Raw genomic sequence first — 10,422 nt, forward strand, 5'->3', positions numbered from 1 at the left:
TCCTCAGTGGCAGGTCCTGGACACCTGGCCCTCCTCAGTGGCAGGTCCTGGACACCTGGCCCTCCTCAGTGGCAGGTCCTGGACACCTGGCCCTCCTCAGTGGCAGGTCCTGGACACCTGGCCCTCCTCAGTGGCTGGTCCTGGACACCTGGCCCTCCTCAGTGGCTGGTCCTGGACACCTGTTCCTGCTCTGGTGGCTGCTGGAGGAGAAGCTGCCCACCCACCCCACAAGCCCCTCATTTAGGAACCGCTTCCCCCCTCCTCTCTGACCCTTTGGAGGGTAGGCACTGGGGCTGACCTTGAGCCTTTCCCCAGTCAGCTGGCCTCATCAGATGGAAGTCCAGTGGGGCAGGTGTTCCTGGCAGGAGTGCTGAGATCTGCCCGCCTCAACCCTTGGAGCAAAGCCTGGGCAGCAGTGCCTCCAGCCACAGGGTGTGAATCCATGTCTTTTTTCTGTGTACATGACTTGAAACAGGTTGGGAAATGCCTGCTGTCGGCCATTTGGTCTGGACCCTCCAGCAGGCAGGCGTCCCCTGGGCAGGGCAGGCGCTCGCTGGGCAGGGAAGGCGTCCGCTGGGCAGGGCAGGCGTTCTCTGGGCAGGGCAGGCGTTCTCTGGGCAGGGAAGGCGTCCGCTGGGCAGGGCAGGCGTTCTCTGGGCAGGGCAGGCGTTCTCTGGGCAGGGCAGGCGTTCTCTGGGCAGGGCAGGCGTTCTCTGGGCAGGGCAGGCGTTCTCTGGGCAGGGAAGGCGTCCGCTGGGCAGGGCAGGCGTTCTCTGGGCAGGGCAGGCGTTCTCTGGGCAGGGCAGGCGTTCTCTGGGCAGGGAAGGCGTCCGCTGGGCAGGGCAGGCGTTCTCTGGGCAGGGAAGGCGTCCGCTGGGCAGGGCAGGCGTCCTCTGGGCAGGGAAGGCGTCCGCTGGGCAGGGCAGGCGTTCTCTGGGCAGGGCAGGCGCTCGCTGGGCAGGGCAGGCGCTCGATGGGCAGGGCAGGCGTCCGCTGGGCAGGGCAGGCGCTCGCTGGGCAGGGCAGGCGTTCTCTGGGCAGGGCAGGCGTCCGCTGGGCAGGGCAGGCGTTCTCTGGGCAGGGCAGGCGCCCGCTGGGCAGGGCAGGCGCTCGCTGGGCAGGGCAGGCGTTCTCTGGGCAGGGCAGGCGCTCGCTGGGCAGGGCAGGCGTCCTCTGGGCAGGGCAGGCGCTCGTTCGCTGGGCAGGGCAGGCGCTCGCTGGGCAGGGCAGGCGTCCTCTGGGCAGGGCAGGTGTTCACTGGGCAGGGCAGGCGTTCTCTGGGCAGGGCAGGCGCTCGCTGGGCAGGGCAGGCGTCCTCTGGGCAGGGCAGGCGCTCGCTGGGCAGGGCAGGCGTCCTCTGGGCAGGGCAGGCGCTCGCTGGGCAGGGCAGGCGTCCTCTGGGCAGGGCAGGCGCTCGCTGGGCAGGGCAGGCGCTCGCTGGGCAGGGCAGGCGTCCTCTGGGCAGGGCAGGCGCTCGCTGGGCAGGGCAGGCACTCGCTGGGCAGGGCAGGCGTCCTCTGGGCAGGGCAGGCGTCCACTGGGCAGGGCAGGCGCTCGCTGGGCAGGGCAGGCACTCGTTCTCTGGGCAGGGCAGGCGTTCGCTGGGCAGGGCAGGCGCTCATTCCCAGGACAGAGCAGGTGGTCTCAAGATCTGGGAGGTGGACCTTGATTCCAGGGCCGCACTAGTTGTGTCTGGCGCCTCCTTTTAAGAGGAAGCTCATGGTTGGTGGTAGGACCTGGAGGAGTAAAATCTCCCTGACCCGGGATGACTTCCTGAGCAGACCAGGTCATTGCCGCGTGGCCAGGGGACAGGAGCGTGGGCCTGAGCTCAGTGTAGCCGAGAGTGGGCGGAGGAAGCTCTCTCATCAGGCTCTGAAACCAGGCCAGGTCCCCTTTTTATCTTTAAAAACCACCCTCCCCTCTGCCCTCCATCCTGACTTAGAGGGTGGGGTATGTCAGCAAGCATCCTGTAACCTGGACAACCTCCAGCCTCCCTCCCTCCTCCCTTCCTCCCCAGCAGCGCCCTGTTCCTTCTCCCCAGGAGGCCTCGGAGAGCCCTGCCTGCCCTGCTTTCCCAGGGCCTGTGGGGAGGTTGATGAACTAACAGGCACGGGGGTGGGGAAGCAGGAACATTCCAGACGGAGGGAAAGCAAGCCTGGCGCATCGGGCCAGTGGCTGGAATTAGATGTCTTTTGCTTGAGTTTGCCTCTCGGAGAAAAAGTGTTTCCCACCGTTTGTCTCGTGGCCAGGGCACACTGCCGCCCTCATCCGCCAAGCCGCGAGCACACGGGGCAGTTTGCCTCTGTGTTGCACAGATGACCCCTTTCCTCAGGTCTCTGAACAGCCCGCCTCCCAACGTGAAGACCGCGCCCTAGTCACTGGTCTCTGCACAGGCCACAAGGGCTCCATGTAAGGCAGGCGGTTTCTACCGAGCTGATGGACAGCGGGAACTTGGGGAGCCCACGGAGTGACAGGGCCTCACGGGGCTCCTTTGCCTCTGGTGCTGCCTGCCTTCGTGGTCGCCACACCCACGGTGCTCTGCTCCTTTTCAGGGCCTGAAGAACCAGGCCCGGGTGAAGCTGAACATTGTGAGGTGCCCGCCGGTGACCACCGTGCTGATCCGGAGGCCGGACCTTCGCTACCAGCTGGGTTTCAGTGTCCAGAACGGAATTGTAAGTACAACTCCACGCCCCTTTCCAAAGCCAGACGCAAATGTGACACAGTTTGGTGTTTTAGTTTTAATTTTTAAAGCTGGTCCGTTCCCTGAAAGAATCCAGCAAGGAAGGGGATGAATGGGTGAAGGCAGGCTCGGCTTCCTCTTTGGACGGAGAACCTGTGCTTTTCAACGTGAGAGACAGGGGCCCTGCTCAGAGCCCTGGCCTCGGAGCCCGAGCGCGAGGTAGCTTGGGACGTACCAGCTCGGGCTTCCTTCCTGTCTAGCCTTATTTGATCGTAAAGGAGGCTTTTATTTTATTTTCTTAAATATATTTTATTGATTTCCTTAAATATATTTTATTGTCGTGACCCACAGGTTGAGAACCGCTAGCAGGGTCGCCTAAGACCATCGGAAAACACAGATATTTACATTACGATTCATAACAGTGGCAAAATTACACTTATGAAGTAGCAACGAAAATAATTTTATGGTTGGGGGTCACCACATGAGGAACTATATTAAAGGGTCACGGCATTAGAAAGGTTGAGAACCACTGCTGTAGAGGGAGGCCCAGGCCACCAGCCGGCGGGGCGATCAATATGGGGGGACGGGGCTGGGGAGAGGGACTCCACAATTGCCCCAAAGAGGGAGGCCCAGTGGGCTGTGGCAGGTGGGCGGAGCCCCGTCCGGGTGGGCAGGGCCTCCCTCTTTGGGGTGATCCATCATGGAGCCCTGTGATTGATCACCCCAAAGAGGGAGGCCCAGGCTACCTGGCCGGCAGTGGCTGGCACTACAGTGGGTGGGCGGGGCCTCCCTCTGCAGGGCGATTGATCCCTGGGCTCCCCGACACGGGCCGGGCTAAGGGACCCCCCCCCTGCTGCCCCCCCGCCCCCCCCCCCGCTGAGTGCACGAATTTCGTGCATCAGGCTTCTAATATATATATTGATTTCAGAGAGGAAGGGAGAGAGAGAAACAATAATGAGAGAGCCCACAACCTAGGCATATGCCCTGACCAGGAATCCAACTGTGACCTCTTAGTTCATAGGTCGACGCTCAACCACTGAGCCACGCCAGCCGGGCTGTGCTTTGCCTTTTTAACCTCAGTTGGCACTTTGAGAATACAGTGTATCCCTTGGATGTCGACCTTAAAATAATACTTCCTTTTCTCCTCGTGGTAAAACATACACCTTAAATTGACCATTTAAACTATTTTGAAGCATAAAATTCAAGGGCATTAAGTACCTTCAGCAAGTGATATGGCCATCACCCTTTCTAGAACTTCTCTTCATCGCAGACAGAAACTCCCCTACTCAGTGCCCCTTCCTCTTGCCCAGCTGGCCTTTCTGCTCTCATCGGCATTCTGGGTTTGGGTGGCCAATCTGTCCTCTGTAACCTCCTGATTTTCATCCTTCCAGATTAAAAAAAATTATGTTCTTTTTTCCTCCTTAAATTTCAGTTAAGAGTTGTAGGTAATCAAAATGTTATTTCACGTAGTTTTAAGGTTTGGAAATACCCACTTGAAGATCCCCGCTGGAGGTGAAACACCAGCCCACGTTCTCTGACCTCTGTACCTGTGTAGCGTTGTTTCCTTTTCGGAGAGGAGCGCGGGTGACTCCTTATCGGTTTAGTCCGACATCCTGTTTCTGTTTATACTCCCCCCATTTGCTTTGTTCCTATTTGAATAATATGAAAAGTTCAAATAGGATCAAAAGGTTCTTACTCAGAGATGAGGGTCTGTCGGGCCGCATTCTCAGTTAAAGTGTGGTCTGCGCCTAAGGAACTTCTGACCAAGGGGCCTGGTGGGCCGCAGGTCTCCACGTGCTCACAGGGCAGGAGGTGTGTTGTCACAAGAGTCTCACCTGCGGAGGCTTTTATTTTCTTAGATATATTTTATTGATTTCAGAGAAAAGGGAGAGGGAGAGCGAGATAGAAACATCAATGATGAGAGAGAATCACTGATCAGCTGCCTCCTGCACACCCCCTACTGGGGATCGGACCCGGGACCGCAGGCCGACACTCTATCCACTGAGCTAAACCGGCTAGGGCTGCGTGGGCTTTTAGATAGCGGCTCACGTCTCAGTGAAAAGTCAGCTTTGTAAATTCAGAACATGTTCTTCTGGGGAGATTCCGCCCGTTTTGGGTGGAGGTGGAGGTGGCTGTCCCCTGCGGTGCCCAGCCCAGAACCCGCCCAACGAGGAAGTGCAGGCTCGCTCCCACCAGCCCGCAGCCCCTGCCCCCCTGGACACAGCCCCGCGCGCTGTCCTTTCTGGGAGAAGGGCGTCTGATCTGGGCTCTGAGCTGGGAAGGCGGGAGGAGCGGCTCCCCTCCAGCTGGCCGCACTCTGGGACATGGAGTGGGGTTCCAGCCCCAGGTTGGCTCATGTCACTGTGACCCTAAAAAGTGGCTGCTAGCATCATACGTTTTGGCATTTGAGCCCCTGGTGACTGTGGGAAATAAAACTCACCTGAGTCACCCAGGCTGACAGTTTGAAAACGTTGGCAGCTCAGTGACAGCCCCCAACCGCTCTTTTTACGGGGACTCAGCTGGGATGGAAAGTAGGCAGGATTCCGAGTGCGTGAAACCCCGTGACGTGCCCCGTTCCCTGTGCAACGTGCACGAAGGAGCTGGCCACGTGGGCACACACAACCCTGCTTCCTGTGAAAAGCAACAAGGAGATCGAAACGCACGAAGCCTCCCTGGGGCAGCTTCTCGGAGGTGAGAGGAGAGAAGCAGGGCCTCCAGAAAGGACAGGCTCTGTCCCCACCCAGCTCCCCGCCCACGAGGGGTAACCTGGCCTTTGACTCCCACAGATCTGCAGCCTCATGCGAGGGGGCATCGCCGAGAGGGGAGGCGTCCGCGTGGGGCATCGGATCATCGAGATCAACGGGCAGAGCGTGGTCGCCACCCCGCACGAGAAGATCGTCCACATCCTCTCCAACGCTGTGGGGGAGGTAGGCGTGGGGGCCAGGGCCGGGGTCCTCTGATGCCTGGCGCCTCGGGCCGTCCCTGACCAAGCCCGAGTGCTCAGCAGCCAGAGCAGTCTGTCTGTCTCAGGCCAGATTGGAGAGTCAGTAAGGAAAGGGGTCCAAGAACATCTCCCTGAGACAAGATCAAGTCCCCTGGAGGATGATTTGCTCACTTCCTTTTTTTAAGTTCTGTACAGTATCATAATTGAACATCTGTATGCATGACAAACTGATCACCCCTAAAAGTCTAGTCACCATTCATCCCCAAAAGGAGAGGATTCTTAAAATGGAAGTAAGCGCCTGCAGGTGCTGACTGCTCCCGCCGCTGCCCTCCCCGCCAGCCGGGGTGGTGCAGGAACTGAGCGGGAACAGCCCTTCTGACCCTGATGGGAACCAAAGCACTTGACTGGGAAAATAAACCTGACCTGGTCTTCCTGGCTACCCTGCCCCTCCACCCCCACCCCCAGCTTTTCAGAAAGCCTGCGGACGCAACTCTTCCTGGAGGCAGGCTCCTGCTAGCAGTGGGCTTGGGAGGTATCTTCACACCCACCCCTGGTGGGAGGTACCCTCTCCCCAGCCCTGGGCCCCGAGCCTCCACCCCTGCTAACGTCTGCCTCTGCCCTCAGATTCACATGAAGACGATGCCGGCTGCCATGTACAGACTGCTGACGGCCCAGGAGCAGCCCGTGTACATCTGAGGCCGCGCCCACCGCCGGCGCATGCATGGAGGACTCTCCTCGCTTGTGGTTGTGTTTCTCGTGCTGCATCTGTGTGCCCACTGAGACTTCCCCTCGTGCCCTCCTTCGGTCTTACACAGGAAGGAAGGCATCCGTAAGGACTGTGATCTCCGTCTCTCCTGTTTACTTTTTTTTTAGTACCAGGGAAGTTTTGTATGCACTCCCCTGAGGCTGGAGAGCAGCCACTATCCACCCAGGACTGGACTGTCCTGAGGGCCCTCGGGGGCCCAGGAGGGCTGGCACCGCCCAAGGGGGAATGCTCCCTTCCCAGGAGGGGCCAGCTTCTTCGGGGCGCTCGGAGGGACGGCAGGAAGCTGACTCCGCAGTGCCTGCAAGCCCGTCACTGATCTCGGCTCTCCTCCAGTGCGTGTGTGGGAACCGGTGGTAACAGACCGGCCCACCACGGACGTGGGGCGCCATCCATCATTTCTGCCCAGGGTTTCTGAGCCCACCTAAGGCCCCTTGTATAGTTCTAATGTCAACACAGCTGTTTTCTAACAGGAGCCCCTCCCCCAAGGATGGCACCACGTGTTGGCAGCTCCTGGGACATCATAGCTTCTAGGTTGTCCTGAGGTTACACAGTTAGATGAACGTGGGCAGGTGCTGTCTGCCTCCATCCATGTCACCCACTTGTATGTACACACAGTCTCGCTTGCATATATATCATCCTTCCCTTTTCCCCTCCACCGGGGAGGCACACGGAGCCCCTGGAGAACCCCATTACCTCTGTGTGAGCCCCCCTCCCCTGGCTGGTGAGACCCCTGGGGCTGGTCAGCTCTGTCCTGGGGGAGAGGCCCTTCTGTGGCTCAGGCCCGGCCCTGCCAGCACCACCTTGGCTCAGTATTCTGGTGGCTCCCCTCGCCCCCCCGCCCCGTGCCCCCCACCACCACACACACACAGGGAGCCTGGGAAGGTGGGACTGCTCACCTGGAAGATAGGGATGCAGGTGCGTTCGTGTGACTGGGAAGGTGGGACTGCTCACCTGGAAGACGGGGATGCAGGTGCGTTCGTGTGACATTTCCTCCTCTGCTCAGGGCCACTAGGCAGGATGTGACCTGGGAACGGCCGGAGAGCACATAAACCAGAAAACGAGGGGGACAATCATGACCTCAAGCTATGCCCAAGTCCCCAGCGTGTTCCCGAAACTTCCCCTCGCTGCCTCGTGGGTCTGAGCGTTTAGTCGCTGTGGAGGGTGACATGTTTATTTTATCAGGTGCCTCGTGTGTATGAGTCCCGTCTCAGTTCAGTGAAAATATTTTAGTAATTTTATTCTGAGCCAGTTTTCACTTATTCTTTGGTCCAAAGAGCATTTTGTTTTCATGTGGACGGGGTGTGGCTTGTTTTTTGTTGTGTTTTGTTCATGACCTCCGCAGAGACGGGGAAGAGAGAAACTAATATATTTTATAATATTAATATAGTCCCTGTTCTCTGCACATGGGATATTTACGTTGTGCTTGTGGAAGTAGGAGTTCGGTGAGCACACGTTGGGTATGTATTTATAGATCGAATGGGGAGGGGCCCCAGGGAGGGAGAAAAGCGAATATAAAGAGATGAGGAGCAGGAGACTTGGACTAGACAGCTGTGTTCCCTCTGTTCCCTGGGGATCTCGGTACCTTCTGAGTTTCCTGCCTCAGGTCAGGAAAGCCGAATGTTTCAAAGCCATCGGCGGCCGGTCACTGGGTGTGTGGTCAGCGAGCGCTGGGGAGGAGGGGCTGCGCTGTCCGGACGTCCTCTCCGGGGAGGGGGGCGCCTCCTCCAGGGGAGCCGGTGGGCAGTCAGGAACCATGGGTCCAATTCCCACTTTCCGACTGCAGAGTGTGTGGTACTATAATGAAATACTACAGAGTCGTCAGTTCAGCGTTCCTCTGCCAGAGAGAGAGAGAGAGAGAGGTAAGACATGAGTGCAGCGGTATTGGTGCATTTCAGGCCTCGGGAGCCTGGGAAAGCCTCGGTGGGCTCGTGCCCGTCTGCCCCCAGGGTGAGGAGGCCGCCCAGATGGGCCGAGACGGGAACTCGGCTAGCTTGTCCCTGTGAGCCTCCCCGTAATCACAGCGACGTGTCTTCCCCCAGAGGGAGGAGGGAGTCCTCTCTACGCTACTGCACAGGAACCTAGGCAGTTGGCCAGGGGCTGGGAGAGCCAACTTGATAAGCTGGCCTAGCGGAGGAGCACAATATTCCCCACCACCCTCCTTCCTGCTAGGAGTGGCCCTGCACACACAGCGCGCACATGTTTATGGAGCTCGGTACACGGTCACCCACTGGAGGGAGGGAGGGCAGTCCCTGTGGTTAACCCGGAGGCAGGACCTTACATGTTAGAAGCTCCGATTTTGAGAGCCCCGTGGGAAGTGGTGGTCAGTGTCCCTTGACATTCCAGTATGAATTGCTGTACATGTGAACATCTGGATACCCGTGTGATGGGCAAGACCATGTGCCGAGCATCCCAAACATGGCTCCCAGCTCCCCCCACTGCCCCCGCCCCTGTGCTCCCTCCTGGTCCAGCCAGGATGCACCAGAACCCACCCCACCCGCCTTCTCAGATGTGACCATTTCAGGGAGCCACCATCAGCCTCGGGTTCCCAAGGGTTCCGAGGAAACCCCCGAGACCGATGCCTGGAGCCCCCTCCCCTCACCGGAGCGGGCTCTGCGGGGCCTGGGTCCCCAGAGGGCTGGACTCCAAGGCCCTGCAGACGGCTCTGCTTCGTGAACATGGCCCATGCACACGGGCCTCTGAGGGTCCGAGTAACCCACTACCTCCCCATCGCTCCCGTCACCCCAGCCCCATCCGCACGCTGAGGACACCATCCACGAGCCACAGCCAAGGTGTGGCTGTCAATGTTTACAACCAAGGGCCACCTCCCCGCACACCTGTTCACTCTCCCACTCACACGCCCCTTGTTGTGAGATTGTCTGCTCCTTCCCTGGTTTGGCCGACCTACACACACACACACACACACACACCCTCAAGGCAGCGCGGAAGGACGTGTGGGAAGGAGGTTTTGTGGACTTACCCAGCACAGCCCCTCCAGGACAACCTGTACTATTGTTCTGTAAAGAGGATAAAACAGAGCTTATTGTAAAGCAGTGGGAGAATATAGTATTGTATTTGTACCAATATCGTTCTTTGTATACACAGAACTCGATGATCTCTATATATAAATATAAATAAATATATAAATAAAGTATATATACACGTGAGCCTGGAATGTGGACGCCGCACACCCACTGAATGTACTTCCTCAGTCTGGTCCCTGGGCCCCGCCCGCCCTCCCCTCCTCCGTGGTGTGTTGGGGGTTGTGATGTATTTAATGTGTTCTCTTTATTTAACTGAACGCTAATGTCTGTAAGAGTTGCTGCAACAATAAACAGGAACTTCACCTCTTGACCAGCTGAGTGTCTACTGCATTGGGGGCGGGGCGGGGCCCAGGCAGTGGGCAGATTTTGTCTTTTCCCCAACAGGCCACCTCCCGCCCATCCTGTGGAGCCTGCTTGATGCCCCAGGCCCAGGCATTTTACTAAATGGGCGCATTCTGTGAAACCGACTTGGTTTTACACAGGGTGTATCACCCGATACCGCTGCTCTCCCAGTCTCCTCAGCTCCTCCCGTCACGGGGGAGAGGGACCTCGGTTCCCAGGAGGAAGGGAAGCAGGCGGTAGTTACCTCCCCCAAGAAGTGGCCAGCGAGGGGAGGCGGCCGTGGTTAAGGGGCTGGCTGCAGGGGAACCGTACCTGGAGGCTCTGAGGAATTGGGGGAGGTGCTGATGCTCCTGCAGGCCGTGTGGGAACTTGCTATCATGACCCGGGCCTGCGGGGGACACCGGACCCCAACACAGAGTGTCCAGCCCTGTTCCAAAAGCAAAACGTCCTTGGAGCTTTTTCCTCCCCGGCTTCCCGGTGACGCCCAGGCAGCCCTGAGGGTCCCGCCCCTGGGGCTGCTGCTGTGAAATGTCCCCGGGCTCAAGCCAGGGCTTCCCCCGGGGTTCCCCATTGTCATCCGCACATCTTAGTGCCAAGTACACAGGCCCTGTGGAGTTGGCATTAAGAGGAGTTAAAGCTGCCTCAAGGA

General features: G+C 58.7%; 1 protein-coding gene across 2 annotated transcripts in view; it reads left to right on the top strand.

Annotated features, from left to right (window-relative positions):
* Positions 1–9,705, top strand: part of APBA1 (amyloid beta precursor protein binding family A member 1) — a 203,031-nt gene extending 193,326 nt beyond the window's left edge. For both annotated transcript variants that reach the window (XM_079789582.1, XM_079789583.1), the window contains exons 10-12: positions 2,553–2,672; positions 5,467–5,607; positions 6,249–9,705. In XM_079789582.1, the coding sequence (XP_079645708.1) occupies positions 2,553–2,672; positions 5,467–5,607; positions 6,249–6,320 (333 nt within the window). In that variant the 3' untranslated portion in view covers positions 6,321–9,705. The remainder of the gene's footprint in view (positions 1–2,552; positions 2,673–5,466; positions 5,608–6,248) is intronic.
* Positions 9,706–10,422: the final 717 nt, after the last annotated feature.

This window comes from Cnephaeus nilssonii (assembly GCF_951640355.1).
Source record: "Cnephaeus nilssonii genome assembly, chromosome: 14".
Classification (NCBI taxonomy): Eukaryota; Metazoa; Chordata; class Mammalia; order Chiroptera; family Vespertilionidae; genus Cnephaeus; species Cnephaeus nilssonii.